The 25,144-nt window shown below is 39.2% G+C and overlaps 1 protein-coding gene across 2 annotated transcripts; it reads left to right on the top strand.

The window, feature by feature from the left end:
* The first annotated feature begins 1,303 nt into the window (after positions 1-1,303).
* On the top strand, positions 1,304-23,958 carry ISY1 (ISY1 splicing factor homolog). 2 transcript variants are annotated; one of them, XM_083352237.1, is made up of 11 exons: positions 1,304-1,397; positions 5,552-5,574; positions 6,342-6,393; positions 8,208-8,273; positions 10,743-10,785; positions 11,249-11,361; positions 11,653-11,770; positions 15,098-15,220; positions 21,178-21,296; positions 22,139-22,225; positions 23,369-23,958. In XM_083352237.1, exons 1-11 carry the CDS (start codon positions 1,395-1,397, stop codon positions 23,474-23,476), a joined length of 855 nt encoding a protein of 284 aa, XP_083208363.1. In that variant the 5' UTR covers positions 1,304-1,394; the 3' UTR covers positions 23,477-23,958. The 2 variants fall into 2 exon arrangements, with proteins under 2 accessions (XP_083208363.1, XP_083208362.1); XM_083352236.1 differs by lacking the exon at positions 1,304-1,397 and adding an exon at positions 3,966-4,078.
* The last annotated feature ends 1,186 nt before the right edge of the window (positions 23,959-25,144 follow it).

The following is a 25,144-nucleotide window of genomic DNA, read 5'->3' as shown; positions in this document are numbered from 1 at the left end:
TACCGTTCAGAATGTTTAGACTAAAAAGTGCATTGGGAACATTAAAGCTTGCAGTTTTACCACTGGTGGAATGGTGGAAGGAATATTGAAATCATAGAAAGGATAACACTGTTGACATAGATGGCATCTTTCCATTCTTCTGCTTTTCAGTATCTCGCTTAAACTAAAGCTATCAGTCACAAAAAGTAAAACTGCATAAAACTGAAAATATAGATGCACCATGTAATTTTTATAATTTATGTACTGTTTTACATAGGTGACCAAAACCAATCTTTTAGAACTGACTAATCTAGCAGTATTGTGACTTAATATCAGAACTTGATCTGTGACATTATATGTTCTCTCATATAAAAACATTGGTTGCCATTATGTTTTCCTCAGAATTCAGATTTGAAAGTGCATCATGCCCTGATCAAAAGAGATCTCAACCACAGAAAAATTGTTGTTGAGGATGGAGAAGGCTGTAAAGTCACTGCTAAAGAATTTTGTTTCCATCAATTCACAATCACATAAACAGCAATAGCACTATGTAGGAAATATACCACAGCGGTAATGGGAGTCTTTTAACTACCCTGATATCAATGGGGAGACAAACTGCAGCAAGTGGGAAATCAAACATTTTTAGCCAACCTAGCTGACAACTTTGTCATCCAAAAGGTAGAAGAGGGAACTAGAGGAAAAGCTATACTGGACCTAATCCTTACTAATAGAGAAGAAGTGATGGAGTTGAACTTCGAGTGACCACTTCATATTGGGATTCAATATAATGCAAACACAAGCAACAGAACAATGTAGCCAGTGCCTTAAACTTCAAAAGAGCTGATTTTAAAAAACTCGTCTTAAAAAAAATTCCATGGATGGAAATCTTAAATGGGAAAACAACTCAAGTACGTGAAACTGAAAATAGCATTTAATTTAATTTAATTTAATTTAATAACATTTATATACCGCCCTTCTCCCTGAGGACTCAGGGCGGTTCACAGGGCAGAATAAAATAGCCAATACAAACATTAAAAAGTGATTAAACAATTGCCCTAATTAAAAACAATAGAAGTACAGTTCTAAAAAACCCCGAGATAAAATTAAAAGACCAAAAATAAAACAACCCCACCGATCCCCATCAGGCTAGGCCAGCTTGTACAAACAAAAAATTTACACATATATACCACTTTACAGTGCTTTTACAGCCCTCTAAGCGGTTAACAGTATATTGCCCCAACAATCTGGGTCATTTTACCAATCTTGGAAGGCTGATTCAACCTTGAGCCAGTGAGACTTGAACTGCCAAACTGCTGGTAGTCAGCAATCAGCTAGAAGTAGCCTGCAGTACTGCATTCTAACCATTGCCAAACCAGGACTAGAAAGTGGTGCAACGCCCATCATTCCTTTCTTAAATGGTATGTCCAGCATTTTATCCCAATAAGATACAAACGAAATTCACAAGGATCCTCAATAGCAAGCGATTTGCATGTTACTCATATTGCCTCATGTCAGTGTTAAATGAGACCAGAAAAACAGCAAACAAGAATTCACTTGGACAACATCAAATTGGAAACCACTACTCTCTAAAAAGCAGTCAAATATGTTTGCCAAGGGACAACCTGGGTGATGGGGCAGGTTGTTGGAACCACTTTCTGAGGACAGACTAAAAACTTTGTGTCACTAATGAGAAATTGTATGTTTAGGAAAAAAAATGAAAATTTCAACAAAAGGAACCCATCCCAATGGGAGTAACGATTTGGGTTTTTTTCAACCTCAGGATCAAGGCTGCTTGAAATCATTGAGAGAGTATTAGACTCTGCATTGCATCAGCATACTCTACAGGAGAATGTTAGGGAAATCAGTAGTATGAAGTTTAAATGACTGTGATTTGCAACAGAATCCAAAACTAAATCTTACAGATGAATAGCTGAAGCATTTTTGGAATGACCAAGTCAAAGCCCTGACCTTTATCCGGTTTGTAGTATGATCTGAAGCAAGCAGTTGATGCGAAGCAGCCACAGTGTTGTAAAGAATGAGAAAATCTCCAACGTGCAGGATTGGTCAACAGATACAGAGATCATTTATCTAAAGTAATTGTTAAGAGAGATGCCACCAGTTACTAAACCTAAAACTTTACGTGCTGTCTAGCAAAGACGTGATATACTCTATCTTGATTAGTAGTCCTTAAATTTCAATTACATACCTATGTCATGGTGCTGCATACTTAAGATTGGAAGGATTTCCAAAGCATCTCACCACTATAGAGTGTAGTCACCCAGAATATGACAAATGCAGCACACCTAAAAGTTGAAGTTTTTGGAACACCAACATTAGTGACAAGAACCAGAAAACGATCCTGTTGAAAAATGGTACACCACCTATGAGAGCAGGATCCTCACTTTCATACCCTGCCAGTTAAAAAGCTTAGAGCCATTTATCAAACTATATCTGAAAGTACTTTCTATTAATCCAATAATTACAGCGTTGCCTTTGTTTCAGTGATCTATGATTAGAAGCTGGATTTTTAATCAGAATGACTAGTAAAGAATTCTTGGAAACTCAAAACTTGCACTTGGGGACCGGGGAATTGATTCCAAAGGGCTGGCGCTCCCACAGAGAAGGCCCTCCCCCTGGGGGTCGCCAGCCGACATTGTCTGGCCGACGGCACCCTGAGGAGGCCCTCTCTGTGTGAGCGCACTGGGCGATGGGAAGTTGTCCGCGGCAGCAGACGGTCCTGCAGATATCCCGGGCCTAAGCCATGTAGGGCTTTAAAGGTAAGTACCAGCACCTTAAATCTCGCCCAGAAGACAACCGGTAGCCAATGCAGCTCCCGCAGGAGGGGTGTAATATGGGAGTATTGGGATGCTCCCATCACTACCCGCGCGGCCGCATTCTGCACCAGCTGGAACCTCCGGGTGGTCTTCAAGGGCAGCCCCATGTAGAGAGCATTGCAGTAATCTATCCGAGAGGTAACAAGTGCATGAGTGACCGTACGTAGGGCATCTCGGTCCAGATAGGGGCGCAACTGGCGCACCAGGCGAACCTGGGCGAATGCCCTCCTGGCCACGACTCCAATATGATCTTCAAAACTGAGTCGTGAATCCAGGAGGACGCCTAAATTGCGCGCCCTATCAACGAGAGGCAACACCTCTCCCCCCATAACCAAAGATGGAACCTCTTGGACAAGATGAGATGCCGGTACATAAAGCCACTCAGTCTTGGCCGGGTTGAGCTGGAGCCTGTTCTTCCCCATCCAAATCCGTGCTTGTAAAGCTTCAACTAATAAGAGATATTAAAAGCAGCGACACTGCATTTTTACGCTGCTTTTTCCATGAAAGCATCTCTTGATCCACAAAAGTAGTACAAATAAAAAGTAAGTTTATAGAATACAATAAATTTAACTTCGCTTTAAAAAGGAGAAACAGAAGAAACAAAGATAATCCATCGCATGTTTTCAACAAGCAAAGCTTTCCCTTTTTCCTTTCCTTAAGTTTTCTCCTGACTCCCTTTTTCAAGGAGCAGCTACTTCTGTAGATCTCAGCCCGCCAATTCCCTCAAGTTTTCATTTTAGCTCCGCTACGCCTGAGAATCCCCGGCAGGGCTCGCTCTTAGGCGGGAGATGGCATATAAAGAACTAGTCGAGACACAAATAAAGGCCCTGCTTGGAAAACGTCAATGAGTGCTAGAATGAGAGGCGATACGACGAAATCTCTAAGCCAGGGGTCTTCAAACTTGGCCCTTTTATGACTTGTGGACTTCAACTCCCAGAATTCCTCAGCCAGCTTTGCTGGCTGAGGAATTCTGGGAGTTGAAGTCCACAAGTCATAAAAGGGCCAAGTTTGAAGACCCCTGCTCTAAGCCTATCAGAGCTCTTATATAAGAGTTTATACGCTATTAGCGCTTTTGCCTATTCGTGGCAGTCTACGCAAACTGCAATAGACAACCGGAAATCGCTCGTAAGGAGTAGAAGGCAGGAGAACTTACTGCTGTCGATTACCGATCAATCTCTTCCGGGTTATCGTGTTTTTCAAGATACGTTTTCGGCTGGGCGTCAGGTTTCGGGGTAGCGTGGTGTTCTGCCGCGGCTGCAACCATGGTGAGTGGGTGGGAGGCGAGGTTCGTGTTGGATCGCGGGATCCAGAATAACTTCTCCTGTGCTTTGTCTTCATGACTCGCTTGATCTTCTGCCAGTTTCTATATGGCCGGGGTTAGGCATGCACGTGTGAAGGAACGCTCTTCTGGAAGCGCATGGGAGAGAATCGAACAGAAGTTATCGTCCTGCGCTGTCTTATACAATAATACCATTGTATAATGGGGTTAGATTTGGAGAAGATTCAAGTGTATAAGAATGAGTCTGTAGGGCCTGAAGGAAAATACAAGACTTGCCATTGAAGATTGCTTGCAAAAAAATCTGTAGTTTTGTGCAGAGTTAGCAACTCAATATAATATTTGACCTGCCAACCCATAAGAGTGCAGCAAAATGAATACATATTTTTAAAAACACTAGTTTTCTTACGAGTGGATAGCTCCTAGTGTCCGGCACTATGTTTAATAATAGCCCTTGAATTCGTTAAGAAATTGTGTATAACTGGATTTTTCATAGCAATTTTAGTTTATTGTTCTGTGGATTACACACACTCGTTAATGCTGTTTTCCTTTTGGAACCAGGCTATTACTCTTTTAAAATTGCAGGAATAAAACTCATTTTGAATCCTGCAATTTATTAACTATCAACTATGTTATTTCTAGATTTTTTTTTAAAAAAACTAGTTTTGTCATGACTATCACAAGCACAATTATTTGCTTGGTTTTGTATGTTTTTCATATTCCTAGTTGATGATTTCTAGTTCTGTGCATTATTATGTTCTATTCTGTTGGATACCTGATTGTGTTGTGATTGACTGCTAGAATGGCATCAATCCAGTTGTCTCATTAGACCAGGGGTGTCAAACTCGCAATGTCACGTATTGCGACTTTTTTCCCATTGCTGGCAATGGGGTGGGCACGGTTTTGCCATGACACCTCTGGCCTATGGGCCAGCAGTTTGACACCCCTGCAGTAGACCAATAGTTATTAAGTTATTTTTTATTCATTTATTTATATCCTACCCGTATTATTTTCAAAAATAACTCAAGTTGGTGAACATATCCTGCACACCTTCCTCCTATTCTTCCTCACAACAACAGCAACCCTGTGAGTTGAATTGAACTGAGAGAGTGGCTGGCCTGTGGTCACCCAGCTGACTTTCATGGCTAAGTCAGGACTTGAACTCATGGCCATTGTTTTCTAGCTGGTGCCTTAGCCACTAGACCAAACTCCTTAGTTTCACATCAGATGTGACACTATGAATGGCTGGAACATCAACTCACAACTCAATAATTAGTAATGATCAAATCTATTTCTGAAGAGTGACATATGTGAAATTATAATTGCAACTCTTAGCACTGGAAGCATTGGATGTTCATACTGTATTGATCTAACAGGATTTTTTATTTCTTCTTGTAAAATTTCTCCAAACTTCATTTTATTAGTATTCATTTAAAACAAATAATTCTCTCCCTTCTTTAAGGCTCGAAATGCAGAAAAGGCCATGTAAGTAAATTTGAATTTTGTTTTTTTTAATTCTGAGAAATTGTCAGCCTGTTTTTTTAACAGTTAAACTAATTGTTATATTTATTCTACGCATAAAAGCAATTTAATGATTGAGAGAAATAGCTTCCCTCCAAATACTAGTGGAGAAAACAGGATATCATTCACATATACTGTAGTTTCAATGTCCTTTGATTAAGAAAATATGACTGTGGTTTGTAGGCCAATGTACCGGTAGACCAAGGTCTTTGTGGGGAGTTGCTTTTAATCTCCATTTCCAAAGAGAAAAATAAACTCTTACAGAATACAAAATACAGTTTAAAAGGTGCATTGAAAGCCTAAATGTGTTGGATAATCTAGCACAGAACATGTGAAAGGATTAGTCCAGTAAGTTCCTGGCATTCTTTCATGTTTTTATATTTATAAGGCTTAATCACTTTGTGAATTTTGTTTTTCTTTACTCATACAGTGTGAGGATTTGATATTTATCTGGTTATTTAGAATTTTATATTTAAAATATTTTTAAGGAACAAGGACATTTTTTAAAAAACTTAAAACAATGAGGTTCTACTTTAAACGGTTCCAACTATAATCTTAAGTCATTTTTCTATGTTTAGTAACTAAAGTCTGTACAACTTTTCAGATAACGAATGCAAACTGCTTTACAGAAATACATTGATCTCTTTATTTACCCAGTACCAATCATCTAAATTGATGTTTGTAAATCATTTTTAAACAACAGACATTGAACTAAGTTTTCTTCCTTTTAGGACTGCTTTGGCAAGGTTTCGCCAAGCTCAGCTAGAAGAAGGAAAAGTTAAGGTAACAATATAGTTAAACATATATAAACTATACATTTAAATACAGAGGCTACTGTCCACTGAGAAGGCAAACATACAAATGGGCTCTTGAAAATAACATTAGCAATTCAGTCTAGAAATGCAGATGTTAATCTTGGCTGATTGATTTGAAATTATTTTATCTCAATTTCAACCCAAAAAGCTGGGACTAGCAAGATATTTTTCTGTGTAAATAGCCATTCAACATTTTCACGATATATACCACAAAGTTCCTGATTAAATTGTGGTAACGATCAGTATGGTTAATGTGCTAGTGTTTGGGCAATGCAAACCATTTGAAGGAGCACTTCACAAAGCACTCCTCCCAACTTGCTCAGTTTATCAAGATGGCCATACCTTTTTAAAAGGCTCACGGTGTTGCTTTTTCCATCAGGATTATTTGTGAAATAATGTGGCTTGTGCTGACATTAGTTTTGAAATTGGTTATTTAGAGACTTCTTGCTTTGCTTGTATGCATGTGGAGAACATTTCTGCATGCCCTGCCTTAATAATGTGATGCCTGAACATCAAACTGAGTTCTAAAGTTAGCTGCTACTGTATGTAATGTTCTAATATATACATTTACCTTCTCTTCCCAGTTTTGTAGATGTTATATGTATTTTGTTTGTGTGATTTAAATGAAAGCACTATTGCAGTCATTGATTGAAATTCAATATAATAAAAAAGAAACAAAATAAAATATTTAGCAATTTACATATCTAAGCAAGATTGCTTCTGCAGATAGTCATTCTGTTCATGCTGGTGATCTTCTCGTGGCATATTCCTTTTGCTAAATACAGAGCAAAATTTTATCATGAAATAGGCAACTTTAGGATTTATAACATGTAAAATTGATTCTAAAAAGTTCTTCAGAACAAAGAGGATATTTACTTTATTTATTTTAATTCCATTTATATCCCGCCCTTCTCCGAAGACTCAGGGCGGCTTACAAGCTTAGCAGTAGCCTTCATTCTATGTATATGCCTGCAAGGTTGCTTGTGTTTTAACGGTTTTTATTTTATCTCTACATCTGTAAGTGTTTAAAACTTCTTTTGTATTGTATGAACTACTAGATGAATTGACTACAGCTGACTAGAAATGAAAATAAATAAGATCCCACATAATTCATGGGACAGATCTGAAATAAGTAATATAAATCTCCATTAACTATAACAAAAGATTTGAACGATTTTGTTTTTTAAAACGTAAAGTTCAAGTAAAAATTGAGACTGATGCACAGGAAGCTTCTAATAATGTATACTAGTCTTGTAGAGCAGTCTTTGTTTCAGTACTGTAAGCTAAAGAAGTCATGTGCTTTATAGAAATCAAGCTTCTCTGAAATACTCAACATTCTGATAAATTTATTTTTAGAAAACAATGATATTCATATGTTTTCGCTTATGATCAATAAAGGACAACTGGAATGGAATCTCTAACTTTTCAGCTCAATATTTTTCTTAGCAGAAAATCAGCTATTTGACATTTTGATCTATGCATAAAAATTAAAATTGAGAATCACATGGCTGTCCATTGGTACAGTATTCTATCATGGGTTGAACTCAATTTCATACCCGTATCATTAGATAGCCATGTGATCCTTAATTTTAACATTTATGCAACAAAGTTTTCTTTCAATTGGTTGTTAAATTAATATAAAGTAGCTATTATGTTTCTATCCGACCTGTCATGGATGTAAGAAAGCAAATACATTAGCTATGTAAGTAAACAAAAATAAGTTGTTGGAAAGTACATAGCTTAATGCTAGGATAATGGTAATGCATTTGCTTGTTTCAATAGGAGCGAAGACCTTTCCTTGCATCAGAATGCAATGAATTGCCAAAAGCTGAGAAATGGAGACGACAGGTATTTTTCTTTTGAGATCATGTATCAAATTAAATCTGTAAAATTAACTTTGCTTGCATATTTTTACGGGTAGTCCTTGAGTTATGACTAATTGTTCAGAGACCATTCAAAGTTATGCTGGTGCTGAATGAAGAGACTTACAATTGGTCCTCAAAGTTCTGGCTGTTGTAGCATCCCTGTGGTTACATGAACAAAGTTCAAGCACTTGTCAACTAACTTGCACTTGTGATTGGTTGCAGCACCCCATGCTTATGTGATCACCATTTGTGACTTTCTCTGTCGGTGTCCCACAAGCAAAGTCAATGGAGGAGCTGGCAGGGAAGGTTGCAAGTCGCTCAGATAAGTCTTCCCTACCCCCGGCCTTCACTCACATCACCACACCTTCCTTTTTTGCCTCTTCGCTTGCATTTATCCTGTGCCCTCTTTCCCCAGTCTTCCTTGGTCGCAGGTTCCTATGCACACATCTCACATCCTCTTTCTCCAGCCTTTCTGCACTCACACAGACCCCACACACTGTTTCTTTGGTTTTCCTGTGCCATCTTGCCCCAGCATCCTTAAGCTTGCACATACCCTGCACCTCTTTCCCTGTCGTCCCTGCTCTCTCGCGCAACCTGTGCTTCCTTTTCCCAGCCTCCTTGCCCTCACATGCACACATGTCCCCTGTGCTCTTTTTCTCCAGCCTTCCTGAGTTTACACTGCACTGTAGTACTTCCCTTGTGTGCAGCCTGTGCTGAGCCTCCTAAGGCCTTCCCCATCTCCCTGTGGCACCCTTGCCTTCTTTACTTGAAACTCCTTCCACTTCACACTTGACGGCCCACTTGTCTGAGTTAGAACAACAACCAGAACTGCTTAGATTGCTGTCACTGAGCAATGTGGTCATGTGATGTCATGCTTTATGGCAGCAATTATGGTTCCAGTTACGGTTGTAGCTCAAGGACTACCTCTACTTCCTTTTCTTTAGAGGCCTAAAGAAATAGTGTTATGTCACCACATTGCAGTGCACTACTGGGAAGTGAAAAAGATATAAGTAAGTATTTAAAATATCATTAGATCCAAGGGTGTCTGCTCTGTGTACACACATTTGTTAGAGAACAGATACTTCAGACATGACATAAACACAAGTGATATAAGAAAGCCATATTATTTTATACATAGGGAAGATGAACAGATAAATGAATTAAATAACTTAATTTATGGGAGAGTGGTCTTGTGGTCAAAGTACAGTGAAATAAATATATTAGTTACAGTAACAAAAAATATTCAGGTCTGACAGATGGCATAAGATGTATGGGCAACTGCTTGATGAATTAGGTAAAATACAGATATTTTGTTTATTAAAGAATATCAGAATAATAATTGAAAGACAGTGGCTTTGATCCAGAGTGGTTTTGTATTCAAAATAAATAAATTAGGTGGATTCTATTAACATGAACTGTGTTGCATTGGACATATATTCAGTATTACCATATAAATGGTACCTCGGGGACCACCTGCTGCCGGCGTCAACTTCCCTCCGCCCTGTGCGTTCCCACAGAGAGGGCCTCCTCAGGGTGCCTCCGGTCAGAGAATGTCGGCTGGTGGCCCCCAGGGGGAGGGCCTTCTCTGTGGGCGCTCCGGCTCTATGGAACCAACTGCCGGTTGAGCTCCGGATGGCACCGGACCTTCGCTCTTTCCGGCGCGGTCTGAAGACCCATTTATTTGAACAAGCTGGCCTGGCCTGATGGGGGACGTTAGGGTTTTTAATGGGTTTTTATATTGTTACTGTTTTTTATCTGGGCAATTGTTTAATTCTCTTTTAATTTTTGTATTTGCTATTTATATATGCCCTGTTCACCGCCCTGAGTCCTTCGGGAGAAGGGCGGTATACAAATTTAATAAAATGAAATGAAATGAAATGTCACCTAGCAGTTCAGGTACACTAAAAGCACAAATGGCTAAAACTAAGATTTAATGTGACATTAAAGGTATTGTTTATATTTATTCTTTCAGCCAATTCTTTTTCAATATTCAAATGGAACAATAAAATTAAAATATAAACATTTAACTTTTGTAGTTATTGTTAGCACTTTAAGCAGTATAAGTGGGCTGAAATATTTGTAATTCATGTTTAATATTTAAAATCATCCCATTTGGGTGTTTTGCATGTGGTCACCAAAATAATTGGCCTCCCTTCTATCAATCAAACATTACAGACTTTAACAAAGTAGAATAATGGTACAGATGTTAACCAGTACAGGAGGAAAGCTATGTCTATGATATCTGATTATGTTGCATCTGGTGAAATGAGCAGCAGCTTGCAGATAAAATTTTAGTAAAATTTGCTAACATCATTTGCTAAAGATGTTACCAAGCTCAGATATTAACCAAGAATTTTACAGTTCTAAACATGAGATGTCACAGTGTAAAACAGTACTTTGCTACTCTTTCGAAGAAAAGAACTAACCATAGCTTATTGTCTCTTTTCAAAAGATTATTGGTGAAATTTCCAAGAAAGTGGCCCAAATTCAAAATGGTAAGTTCCTAATGATGGGAGTAATCTTAGTATCCTTCTGCAACTGTAGAATCTAGTTTTCAGTAATATTTAAATTTGCACCTTTTCCTAGTTGTTAATTAAGAAGTATGGTACCAATTTTATGAGGATAAATTGATGCCAGTATTCAAAAACATCTGTAAAATGCGCTCTTTTACCCTTTTTTCCCTCTACCCTCCTTGACTTGATACTGTTCAGTAAACCTATATAAATATTTAAATTGTAATTTTATCTGAGAGGATTTGCCTTTTTTATTTAAAACATACTAAAATTTTTAATAATTTGAGGGCCATTATAATTATCCAGAAGCAAAGAGAAGTTATCGAAAGGAGTAAAGCAATGTGACAGCTCTTTTATAATTCCCACATATTTTCAGGATAGAAAACGGTATTGTTTCAGTTTGAAAAGAACACATGATAAACAGTATTTTCTTCTTTAAAAATAGCTGGTTTAGGTGAATTCAGAATTCGTGATTTGAATGATGAAATTAACAAACTCCTAAGAGAGAAGGGACACTGGGAGGTCCGTATAAAGGAGCTGGGAGGACCTGATTATGCAGTGAGTATGCAATAATACCTGTGAGAAGGTGCAAAAAGTATAAATGTATTATTCTTAAGTTGCTAATAAAATATTTGGTAAAAGAACCACTCAGATAAATTGCTAGTTCAAATATTTTAGTCTCCCTGTTGAAATAATTTCTTTCACTACTTCCTGCACAATTTGGGCAGATCCTGGTCACATCAGTTGGTTAAAATTATCTGAAGTCATGTGAAATTTTGTTTAGAGATAGATAAGATTGTTTAAAAAAAATTATACGGCTCATCTCCCTTTAAAAAAAACATTTTATAGAGAATTGGTCCTAAAATGCTTGACCATGAAGGGAAAGAAGTTCCAGGAAACAGAGGTTATAAATACTTTGGAGCAGCTAAAGACCTACCTGGCGTTCGAGAGCTTTTTGAAAAAGAACGTAAGTATCTGCATGTTGATTGGACTGTTACCGTAATGCTAATACATTGCATGTAAACGTCATTGTGTTTAAAGTTCTTTTAAGATAAAATGCTATTTATTTTCCTGCTTTTTGATCTTGTGAAGTCAGACTTGTTTTAGAAATGAATGAAATTTAATCGGTCAATCTTGTCTTTGCATTCCTTGGCCCACCATATAATATATATAACACTGCCTAGTATGCAATCAGCCCAGGTTCGAATCTCAGAAGGGTATAGCTGACTGATGAAGACTAAAGAGTTAGAAATGCATCTCAGTTTCCCTTTAAATTCTTTGTTAGTAATTTACACAAATATATGAACTGTCCAGTGTGACTACAGCCTGTTCGATGGCCTTTGAGATAGGCTGAAAACAGGAAATAAAGATTTGCTCCATGTTTGGGGCCTAGCAAGGTAATCTAAATAGTTAACATTTGAAACATACATACATACATACATACATACATACATACATACATACATACATATATATATATATATATATATATATATATATATATATATATATATATATTAGATTTATATACCGCCCTTTCCCGAAGGACTCAGGGCGGTTTACAGGGTATTTTAAAATCAAACCAATACAAAATACAAAAGTTAAAAAACAATTTAAAAAGATTAAATTATCCCTAAAAATAAAAACCCCAGTTAAAAATTCACAGCCTTTAGCATGATTGCAATAGTTTATCTGCTCCAGTACAGAGAGTCAGTATAGGCCAGGGGTCAGCAACCTCAAACAGTGAAAGAGCCACTCGGAACCGGTTCCCTCACAAAAGGAAAAACTGGGAGCCGCAAAAAATATGTGCGCATGGACGTGCACATGCGCAGAACAGGGTTTGACTGAAGAGTAGAGCCAAGGCGAGATATGCACCTACCCTGCATATTTGAATTGATTGGTTGAACTTTTTTAGTCCCACTTTTTTTTTTGGACTGCACATGGCAGAGGACCAGGAGCCGCAGGAGACGGCTGAAAGAGCCGCATGCGGCTCCGGAGCCGAGGGTTGCAGACCTGTGGTATAGGCTGACCCTGTATTAAGAAAGTCAGATTTACAGACAACCCATACTTACCAACAGGCTGCCTGTTACTAAAAATGTTCTTACTGGAGCTGATGAACCACTGAAGCTACACAGTTTTCTTATTTGTTTGTTTGTTTTTTGCATTTCTGAATCGCCCATCTCCCTCGAAGAGGAACTATACAATAAAACGTCAAAATATAAAAATAGTATGTGAAAATGATTAAGCTAGAATTGAAATTTTAGAAGGAGGCAAGAATAATTAAGACCTATTAAAAGTGAATTAAAAAGGTGAAGGGAGTATTCTCAGGGCACTAATCAGCCCCAGGGCTATATGTTCCTTTGAGCTACTCCTGTGAGGTCACAGAGCCATGTTTTAACTCTTTTTTTGGAAGTCCAGGACAGTGGCGTAGCGTGGGGGGTGCAGGGGGGGCCAGCCGCACCGGGCGCAACATCTGGGGGGGCGCGCTCACACTGAGCTGCTCAGGGAGCCCCAAGGGCTGCACAGAGTTGGCTTGGCTCCGCTCTCGAGCTGCTCTTTCTTGCAAAGCGAAATGAGTCCGGCAGGTGAGATGGGCGGCCACATAAACTGAATAAAATAAATAGAAGCGGCCAACTCTCCGCCCAGGCTCAGGCCAACCGCAAGCGCCCCGCAGGCGCCCTGGCAGGTTTGGCCGAGCAAAGACGGACCCGCTGGCTGGCCGGCCTAGCTTCGTGCGCATGCGTGGCTTTATTTAGCGGGGCTCACGTGCGAGCTTGAATGCAGCGGCTCTTGCAGGTCGGAGCCCTGCCCAGCCACCCTCGAGAGGGACCCGGAAGCATCCCGCATGCGCGCGACTCTTCTTGGAAAATCTACGCCGCTGCGGGGCGCGTCTTTTCAGCAGTGCCGTGACGTCACCGCCCGCCCGCCCCTCTATTTCCGCTTCCGGTTGCCTTGCCCCGGGTGCTGACAACCCACGCTACGCCACTGGTCCAGGAGAGAGGAGGCCTGTCTCACCTCTAGCGGGATTAAATATTCCACAGGGCAGGGGCAATGGCAGAGAACGCTCTCTTCCTAGACCCCGCCAATTGAAGTCTGTTAACTATTGGGGTCTGCAACGTATCTTCCCTGCCTGACCTGCTGGCGGGCTAATGTGATGGGACAAATGCACTCCCACAGATAGCCTGGCCTCGTGCCAAGTAGGGCTTTATAAGACAGAACCAAAGCCTTGAGTTGGATCCAGAAGCAAACTTGTCACCCAGTGCAGTTTGTGGGGCAGAAGTGTTACATGTGCCCTTCTCTGAGCATCCAGTATGGCTTGTGCAGCTGCATTCTGCACCAGCTGAACATTATAGATACTTTTCGAGGATAGCCCCTTGAATGACTAAGTGGAGAGCCTCCCTGTTTGGGAAAGGATGCATCTGGCACACAACACAGTTTGTAGGTATTAAAAATGCACAGTTTCAGTGGTTCATAAAAATACTGCACGGTTTCGGGGGTTCATCAGCTCAAAAAAGAATGCTGACCGCCATTTTTAGTAATATGTAGCTTGTTCATAGGCACAAATTCCAACTTACGTACAAATCTGAGTTAAAGACAGAGTTAGGAATGGAACGTAATCTTAACCCAAGGAACGCCTGTAGTGTTATCTTTTATTCTACTTCTTATCTCTTCCACAATATAAATATATAAAATCCATAATAAATAATTGGTGCTTTTCTGGACTATTTCAAAATGATTATAACCAAATTTGTCAAATATATATGGAGATTCTCAGTCATTCAGGTCATGGTTGTCCCACAGGTGCTTTTCAAAAGGCAATGGGAATTTCTTGCTTTTTTTCCTTGAAAATGTCTCACTTCTCATCCAGAAGCTTCTTCAGTTCAGTTTTTCAGTTCTTCAATTTAACAAATATAAGACATATTTGTCAAATTGAATGTTAACCTCACCTTGCATTTAAAAATTGGAAAGTTTCTATGAAATAGCATGGGTGGTGCCACATTGTAATTCTTTTTTAGATAACTTCAGGTTATGATAAAATGGTAGAACATGGGTATCTATGTAACAGTAGCAAACACAGCAGCTGCAGTATTCAAAGCATCCAAAAAAAAGAGTTTGATTATATCTTGAGTAGAGACTGAAGTAAAAATTAAGTACTCATAAGAAGTACTCTGTCTAAGCTTTAGCTTAAGTTGATTACAAGCACTAGTAAACTTTTAAGTGAACCTGTGACCTAAAATCTGCTCTTTTATGCTTCTATTTTATTTTTTGAAAACGATTTAATTTGTTCCACTAGCCCTTCCTCCTCCACGGAAAACTCGAGCTGAACTCATGAAAGCTATTGATGCAGAATACTATGGCTACAGAGATGAGGATGATGGTGTCCTCGAACCACTGGAACAGGAACATGAAAAAAAAGGTATAGGAAATAACTCTTGGCTTTTTGACAGTAGCATTTATTCTGGGTTTTGGTAGCCAGAAACGGCTTGTATTAAATATTCCAGTTCTTGAATATGAGCTTGCAGCTGTATTCTGTGAGATTCAGTCTTCATCTTACTCCGTGATATTCCGGGGATCTCTTCTGTTACTTAACCACCTGGAGGACTCAGCTAAAAGCAAGATCAATTGGGAGTGATCATGTCAAGAACTTTGGCTGCTTTTGTGTTCCAGACATTGATCAGATTCATAACAAAATTGCCTACCAAATTGTTGTATTTTCTATTGCAGGTTGCCAGATAACTTTCTAAAAGAATTATAAATGCTAGGAATTTAGACTCAAATTTTTTGCATTTAAAGTATGTACGACCATCATGTCCCATTCCAAAAAGTAAATAGATACTATTGGAATCTGTTGAAAGTTCATTTGATAATTTAGAAACCAGATTATTCACCAGATTTTGAATAATGATGTTACCCACTGTCATTAGCTTGTACTGGAATCTTGAAGTAAGACTTGCATTAGCGTGAAGCCAGTGGTAGCTTTCATCTGCAACTTCTATGTATTTTTAGCAAGATGTCAAAGCACAGATAGTTCCTAACTCCCATCTATGAGCAGAATGCTCCATTCCACAAATAGATGAGGCTCAGCTGTAGTAGCAGAAAACTCCTTAGAACATGGGTGTCAAACTCGTGACGTCACGTGACATGTGATGTATTGCATTTTTTTCCCCATTGCCGACAGTGGGGTGGGCGCGGTTTTGGTGTGAGGCATGTGGCCCACGGGCCGGCAGTTTGACACCCCTACCTTAGAACACTCCAGAGTTAAAGTTCTTAATGGAGCCTTCTATTTTCAGTTTTTCACGGGAATTATTTATCTGTGAGAGCATTCTGTCAACTCCTAAACAAAAATTTATCTTGGTCACCAAAAATTAAATTGAGAGTACATTTCCTAAACAATTCTGGAAATCATTAAATCCCCAACTGCTCCTGTTGATAAGATACCATCATTAGATGTCCCCCCAATACACTAAATTTAGAAGGAGACACTGTAAGCACCATCAGTTTAAAGGTCAATTCAGAAATACAAAGAAGTGCTGGGTAGTAGATAGTGGTACATCAGCAGAATCTCAATGTCTTGATGGTTCATCACAGATGTATATGTCCAGATTTTCAAATAGAATTTTTCAGTAGAGGTATAAATTCCAAAAGCTTACTACTACTTCATCTTTTCATTCAATGGATCATGCACATTGCTGCATTTTGAAAAGAATTGTTTTAAGTAGACTGAAAATGTCCTCCACTCAGCTGAGAGTGAGCCAGACCCACTTATTCATTCATGGTTAAATTGTGGGTTAAGGGATTCTTGCTAATTACTACACTGGATTGAGTAGTAGCGTTTTATGACCAAACAGACCTATCTTAAATGAGCAGGAAGCTCTTGGTCTTCCTGAAGCACTAGCAAGCAGTAGAATTTCTAACCTACAGAAAACCTGTTAAGACTTAAAGCAAGGAAATAGTCTTGGTCCCAAACTGCTGATGTCTCCCTGCAAGTCTATCTCTGTATTCACTTTTTCTTTGTTGTTGGGATACCAAGAAAACAAATTGTTTCTTCATTGTTCCAAGGATCTAACATGAAGTCGTCATTCTACCTGAAGGTGCAGCTCACCCACTAATACAACCCACAGCATAGTGGTTAAGATGTCAAATTGGGAGTGGGGAAATTCAGCTTGTGGTTTGCCTTCAGCCGTGGAATTCACTGGGTGACACTGGGTCTTCACTTTCTCTTAGCTCAACCTATTTCACAGGATTTTTGTTGTGGGGAAAAATATTGTATTTATGTATTTATTTCCTGCCTTTATTAATTTTTACAATAAACTCAGCGTTCCGTGCGCCTTTGGCGTCTAGTCATGCCGGCCACATGACCACGGAGACGTCCTCAGACAAGCGCTGGCTCTTCAGCTTTGAAACGGAGATGAGCACCGGCCCCTAGAGTTGGAAATGACTAGCATGCATGTGTGGGGGAACCTTTACCTTTAAGACGCTGAGCTTGTCGATCAGAAGGTCGGCAGTTTGGCGGGTCGAATCCCGAGTGCCGCATAGCAGAGTGAGCGCCTGTTACTCATCCCGGCTTCTGCCAACCTAGCAGTTCGAAAGCACGTAAAAAATGCAAGTAGAAAAATAGGGACCACTACGGTGGGAAGGTAACAGCGTTCCGTGTGCCTTTGGCGTCTAGTCATGCCGGCCACATGACCACGGAGATGTCCTCGGACAAGCGCTGGCTCTTCGGCTTTGAAACGGAGATGAGCACCAGCCCCTAGAGTCGGAAATGACTAGCACACACCTTTACCTTTTACCTTTTTTAACAAACATCCATCACACCTTCCTACTCCTGTTTTCCCCACAACAACAACAACAACCTGTAAGATGGGTTGGGCTGAGAGCGACTGGCCCAAGGTCACCCAATTGGCTTTCATGGCTTAAGTCAGGACTTGAACTCATGGTCTCACTCTTTCTAGCCGCATACCTTACCAAGTAGTAGACCAAACTGGCTCTCTACATTTGCATCGAGTTTTAAAACATTATCTCTTGTACCAAACATTTTCAGTACCATGGCTGATAAGCAAGATTGGCAACTTAATGACTCTTATTTTCCAGCCTAAATGCCTATATTGTATAGCCTTTTTCTGGGAAGCAGTCAGATGTTTTTGTTCCTGCTATGTAATGCAGTTCAGTAAATGCTGCTGCCATTTATTGGTAAGCCTGGCTGAATCTGCTTTCATGGTAATTAACTCCAGAATGTGGATCCTCATTTATCACATGCATACAGAGGAAATTAATGCATGTGTTTTAAGTATGAATGGGCCTAAATAAAAGTAGATGAACTGAAATAAGGAAATAACGAAATTGCCTTTTTTAATTTTGTTAAAATTCTCTTAACTGAATGTGAGTGATCTCCCAGTGGAACTTACTTCTTATCAACAGAGCGCTTTGCTGTGTTGCTTTTGAATTCAGAATACTGTTGTGTTTCAAAGATTTACACAAATAATAAGATGAGATGGATTTAAAGAATTGTGGAATTGGAAAGGACCCCCGGGTAGTCCTTGAGTTATGGCCAGTCACTTAATGACCATCCAAAATAATGATGGAATTTTACTCATGAACCATCCTCAAGTTATGACTGCTGCACCACCCCATATGATTTCAGGCAGATGACAACCGGCTCAAATTTATGACTGATTGCAGCATCTTGGAGTCACATTTGACAAAAAACACCCTTTCGATAAGATAAGATTCAGATTTACAACCATATGATTCACTTAAGGATGGTGGTGCCAGGCTTAACAACTGTAAAAGCAGTCTCAAAATAGAGTCCAGTCATGTTGTGACCTGAGTTTTGACTGCAACAACTTAACAACTAAAATCTGGGTTTCAATTGTGCTTGTAAATTGAGGAGTAGCTGCATTTAATCCAGTCCCCTGCTTGGTTTAGGAATCCAGATTAAAGCACTTCCAACACATGCTTTAGATGCAGTACCTACGTAGACCACTTGAAACATCAAGAGGAAGGGAGTTTACTTCCCTTTTGATTCTAATTCCATTTTCAGTCTACTTTAATGTTCAGATTTTTCTGCCAAAAGCTGTGTTCCTATCTCTTAGATCCATTATTATATGTTCTGACCTTTGGATTGATAAGAGAGCAGGTTTTGCTTGTACCCAGTCTTCTCTTGTCAAGGCTGTATGTTACCGTTTCCTTTCACAGGAACTAATTTCTCCTTCCTGGATCATGCTCGTCGTCTTTCAGTCTAATCCTTCATAGTGTGGAACTCAGAATTAGATCTAATAAGTTCATTTTGCAATTAACTATTATTCTAAGGTTCTTTTCACATCTGTGCAAATGCCTTTGTACGTCTGTGTATTCTTCCGCAAAGAAATTGGCATTTGTTTTGGTTCAATTTCATTTAATTTCCTGCAGTCCATTTCTTTAAACCTATTAGTGCCATTTGAGGTACGTAGAAGGCCAAGGACCGAACTCTACCGAATACCTCACTACAGTATGATGAGGAAACATTGGAAAGCACCGAGTACAGCTTTCACTCCAGCTATGTATATTATTTCATGCCATCCAGCCCAGTATAACTAGTTTGTTAGCTATGGTGCCAGAGGATACTCCGTTAATTGTTTTGCTGAAATCAAGAAACTATGTCTCTTGCATTTACACAGTTTACTAAGGAAGTTACCCGATCAGAACATGAGATAAGACTAACCTGGTGAGACTTGTTTAAGATAAATCCAAGATTGTTTCTTTTCAAGATGCATAGGGGTCAGTCTCTGTAATTCATGCAAGAGTCTTCCGAGGTCCTCGTGTGAGACTGATTTATAATTTCATGGATCTCCCCCCCACACACACACTCATCTTTTGTTGTTGTTGTTTCTTAAAAATAGGGATGTGTTGTCTTCTAAACCAGACATTAGCAATCAGAAATACTATCTGAAGGTAACACAGACAGATTCAACCTGCCATTGTGCTTCGGTGTCATTGAATCTAGCAGCTTTTGCTAGAATAAAGAGCAAAAGGGTGCTAACACTTGGATGCAACTCCTTAAAGCAGCAGCACCTTTTTCTGGGATCACATGGCTGCCCTCTTTATCTGCTACCTGATCTTAGACAATGACACATTTGGCCTAAGGAATTGAAAAATGGTGCTAGATTCATGTTCCCACATCTTCCAAATAATCTTTTGTGCCTTTGAATCTAAAATGCTTAAGCCTGTATAGACGCTCCTCCACTAATTTTAACCAAGATGCATTGTACTGTATCATCAGGTTAGTTAATTTGGATTTCTAAGCAGACACAGGTATTTTTAATATTCAGTGCAACTCCTCTATTTCTGCTGTTTTCCTTTCGGAAAAAAGGTACATAATGCCAATTATGTACCCTTCAACTGTTAATTTAAGGTAAAGGTAAAGGTTCCCCCGCACATGCGTGCTAGTCGTTTCCAACTCTAGGGGCCGGTGCTCATCTCCGTTTCAAAGCCGAAGAGCCAGCGCTTGTCCGAGGACGTCTCCGTGGTTATGTGGCCAGCATGACTAGACGCCAAAGGCGCATGGAACGCTGTTACCTTCCCACTGGAGTGGTCCCTATTTTTCTACTTGCATTTTTACGTGCTTTCGAACTGGGTCTCAATTATACCTAGTTAGTATATCATATTTTCCTTCCTTTACTAAAAGTTCTTGTTCATTTGGTATATTATGTTCTTTCAGATTTTCACTGATTTGTTTAATAGGTCCTGTTAGAGAAACTCTTCTTGTTCTGCAAGTCTTTAAATGATCTCTGAAAACTTACTTTTCTCCAAATTCTGGCATTGGTTTACCGACCTGGTTTATGTTTTGGGTTGGGTATGTTAGGGTTAGATTTATTATCATATTTACTTTTCGTTCAGTATAAGCATTTGCTTTTAAATTTATATGCCACCCAGAGTCCTGAACAACTATATAAGTCTTAATTACAAACAAAATTATAAACAAACACCTCCCCTCCTTTTTTTTTACAGCTTACAAATGTCTTTTACTCCAACCATCACGTATTGATCTTCTCCCTTTTATAAGTTCTGAGTTGCATAATTTAGTTGCTTATATTTTTAGGGGTAAATATAAAACTAAGCAACCCTATGACACGCTGGGTCATCTGTTGAAAGAAAGATGGTACAGTCTGGTATGACCAGAGTGAATATTAAATGTTCCCATAATCATCTAAGAAGAATATATATATCATAAATAGAAAAATAATTGTGGTGGCAAACAAACTTCAATAGTAAGTCAATATTTACTTATCTTAAAGAGATAAACAGAATGTCCACTATAACGATGAGTAGTTGCTGTATCTTACGAGTTTGCGGTTTTCGATACAGCTTTCAAATGTGGCTATTTTGCTTTCCCAGTTATTGCAGAAGCAGTGCAAAGGTGGAAGGTAGAGAGAGCAGCATATCTCGCAAGAGGTGACAAGGAAGAGGAGGAGGAGGAGGAGGAAGAAAACATCTATGCAGTAAATGACAACGAGGTATTATATCTCTTTCCAATTTTATAGTATATATTATATATAGTATACATAGTAAACTATATATTTATTTATTTTATTTATTAATTTAATTTATATACCGCCCTTCTCCCAGGGGACTCAGGGCGGTGAACAGGGCAATACATAAAAACTAGATACAAAAATTAAAATTATTAAAACATGATTAAACAATGCCCATAAAATTAATACAAATTTAAAATTAAAGTTCATTTATAAAAATCCCACCCCGTCCCATCAGGCCAGGCCAGCTTGTTTAAAGAGATGGGTTTTAAGATCGCGCCGGAAGGAGCGGAGATCGGGCGCCATCCGGAGCTCAACCGGAAGATGGTTCCATAAATCCGGTGCACCCACAGAGAACGCTCTCCCCCTGGGGGCCACCAGTCGGCATTCTTTGACCGGTGGCACCCTGAGGAGGCCCTCTCTGTGGGAGCGTACTGGGCGGAGGGAAGTTGACGCCGGCTGCAGGTGCTCCCCAAGGTATTCCGGACCCATGCCATGTAGGGCTTTGTAGGTCATTACTAACACCTTGAACTATATAGTGTACTATATAGTTATGTAGAGTGAGTGATAAAAAGATTAACAATAAATGTGCAGCTACACAAGTGATAAAGACGAATTATAAATGTGCAGCTACCTATTCACAATTTGATACACCAGCATTTTTCAATGCTATTTTATACGTCACGAATATAATTAACTCTGATTTCTGGCTGGACTCTGGCTGAAGTGCAGTCAGGAGAGCAGGTAATTATTCATTTTGAGACAAAAGTTCTAATGATTGGCTAAGCAAACTTTGAATTCGGCATTTTCTCAATGCTTTCCAGTCTGATGAAGAAAATGGAACGAAAATTGATGGTGAGGATAGTCAGCAGAAGTTTATTGCTCATGTCCCGGTACCATCACAACAGGAGGTAAGGATCTGCACGTGAAGGAAATACAGGAAGCCTAACCTTGAAAGGGAGGGAGGGAGGAAGAAAAAAAGGGAGAGAGAAGGATAAAGAGAGAGGAATTAATGAGGAGGGAAGAAAGGATATACAAGAAGTTTAACTTTGAAAAAAGTAGATTTGTGCGCTAGTTGCAGCAAAACATTAGTATATCTCAGAGTAAGAGGATGTCCTCAGGATATACTGCAATAGAGCCCTGGTGGTGCAGTGGTTAGAATGCAGTACTCCAGGCTACTTCTGCCAGCTGCCAGCAGTTCGGCAGTTCAGTTCTCACCAGCTCAAAGCTGACCCAGTCTTCTATCCATCCCAGGCCAGCAAAATGAGGACCCAGATTTTTTGGGGGCGAGATGCTGATTCTGTAAACCACTTAGTAAAGCGGTATATAATTCTAAGAGCTATTTCTAAATGCTGTTCCTGTTGATAGTTGGGTATTTACATACGCTTGGAAATAAAAGGAGAGATGGTAACAGTGCCACTTTCTTCATTAGGAATTTAATTCTTTACTAGACAACCTGTGTCCTGTTGGGTCTTTGTTTTAAAGATTGTGTTTTTCCTAAATATAGAAAACAGAATGACCATGGGAGTAGAATGAACTTCTAACTTCCTGTTGGCTTCCCCATTATGTTTTCCTTCCCTCCCTCACTGTTATTATCTTCCTAACCCTTCCTTCCTTCCTTCCTTCCTTCCTTCCTTCCTTCCTTCCTTCCTTCCCCCTTCCCTTCCCTTCCCTTTGATATGAAAACTTGATTTGCTAAAGTTCTATGTAATCTTTAGGCTCACTATTAGTGAGGAAATTAGAACCTTTAAAATGTATTCATACGATGCAAACAGTTAAAATGTAGGTTATCTAATTGGCAAGTTATGTTTCGATTGTTTGCATAGTATGAATGCATTTTTGTAAGTGTGTTTGCAAGGTGCTGCAGTTGAACCAATTTACTAATTTTTATACTCATTTTTGAAAAATTGTATTTTAACTGGGTTCCAGGTTCTATGGCCAAAGTAATTTTTGACCTACATAATTAATTCTGTTATCATGCTGTCATTTTCTTAAGTTTTACTAAAGAATTTCCAATTTGCAAGTTTTCAAATTGAATGTTGCTCACTTAACAGATTGAGGAAGCTCTCGTCCGAAGAAAGAAGATGGAACTTCTTCAAAAATACGCCAGTGAAGCTCTTCTGGCTCAAAGTGAAGAAGCTAAAAGACTTCTAGGATTATAGTAATTGCTCCTTCTATTCTGGATAGTCTTTCTTAAAACGACACATAATCTTGATTCTACAGAATCAGTATCTTCTTGATTCTATTGAAATAAGACTTTGCAAGTTCTAGAATGAAAGAGGTTGGGGTTCCAAAATACACTTTATTACACATTTTCACTATCCTAATTTATGGGAGTTTATTCATTTTTAGCTTCCCCCTTCAAGTTCTAAATAGCCAGCCTGCTTTGAATTTATCTTTGTCTACCTATTTTCCTCTGTTTTTTTTTAAATTTTACCTTAGTAACAACGTATCTAGTAACAGTATTTAATTTTGAATTTTCAAGAAAACTGAAATGTTCTGTATAGTTAATATGGAACTAAGTATTATGATAATGGAGAAAACACTCACTTGACTGAGTTTTTGAAATGCTGAATATTTCAGCAAGTAAAATTGTAAATACTGTTTATAAAATCTCTTATTTTTTAGTAAAACTTTGTGCAGATTTAATTGTTCTTTGCTTTTGTTAAAAATACTAAAATTTGTCAGTTGTGAATATGGTAATTTATAAATAGTATGAATTCTAGGAATCTATGAGTATCAACAAGATGAGTAATTGAAACAAAAAAAATCACACATTGTATGTAAAATTTTATGTGTATGTGTACAAAAAATTAATTTTCCAGAGGTTGAGTGTTTTTATCATAGGCTTTTTACAATGATATCCAAATACAGTACATTATTATATAATTAGTCCAAGTCATACAGCAATATGCAGTTTATATAATGTGACCCATTTTTCTACTATCAAACCAAGTATGGATGCTAATGTTTAGCAATTTTAAGACAAAACAAAACATTTTTAAATACCAGTCAAATCTGTCTTCATATACTTTATATTATACTGACAAGAATGGAATTTTAAAATACACTTTATACAGTCAGCATAGTATCCAGCTTGGAATAAGAGAAAAATAATATAAGATTATAAGTTTTATGCAAATGCACCTATTACTGGCAAAGGAGACATTATTGGTAAAGCTAATTTTTTAAAGTTTAAACTCTTCACACCATAGTGAGATTGGTTGTAGAGAATTGGATATACCATATTTTCCGGCGTATAAGACGACTGGGCGTATAAGACGACCCCCGACTTTTGAGAAGATTTTCAAGATTTTTCGTCTTATACGTCGGAAAATACTTACATGCCAGTTGCCAAGTGTCCGATACAAGCCCGATTCAGAACCCTCTGATGCAGATGGTGCAAAGCCCTGCCGGTTCCCGCCCGAAGCCGGACGGCTCCGCCGATGCTGCCTCGAGAGGGAAGGGCGTGAGGCGCCTGCCACGGCTCCCCGAGGACTCCTTAGCAGCTGGGGAGCGCGTGCGTGCGTAGGACCGCCCTGCCGGTTCCCGCCCAAGGCTGGCCTGCCCTGCTTCCTCCACAGTGAGAGGGGAGGGCGTGCCTTCCCGGGCTCGTCGACTTGCAGCCACGCCGGAGCCGAAAGGGGCTTTTCCTTCCACCCACCCTTTGGAATAAACACAAAAGCTCCTGGGGTCTGGTGTTTGCAAGGGGGAGGGGAAGGGGCTTAGAGGCTCTTGGGGGTGGGAAGGGAGAGTCACGTTGGAGGGGGGACTGGACTAAGGAGGCTTGAAGTTGCTTTGCAAGAACAGGGGCGCTCAATTGATTTATG

Source organism: Vipera ursinii (assembly GCF_947247035.1).
Source record: "Vipera ursinii genome assembly, chromosome: 2".
NCBI classification, from domain to species: domain Eukaryota; kingdom Metazoa; phylum Chordata; class Lepidosauria; order Squamata; family Viperidae; genus Vipera; species Vipera ursinii.
This window is presented reverse-complemented; position numbering and strand designations above follow the sequence as displayed.

Coding starts and splice junctions, on each gene's coding strand:
- ISY1 (XM_083352237.1), top strand. Junction 15,221..21,177: donor ACAGGAACATGAAAAAAAAG/GTATAGGAAATA, acceptor TTGCTTTCCCAG/TTATTGCAGAAGCAGTGCAA. Junction 22,226..23,368: donor CGGTACCATCACAACAGGAG/GTAAGGATCTGC, acceptor CTCACTTAACAG/ATTGAGGAAGCTCTCGTCCG.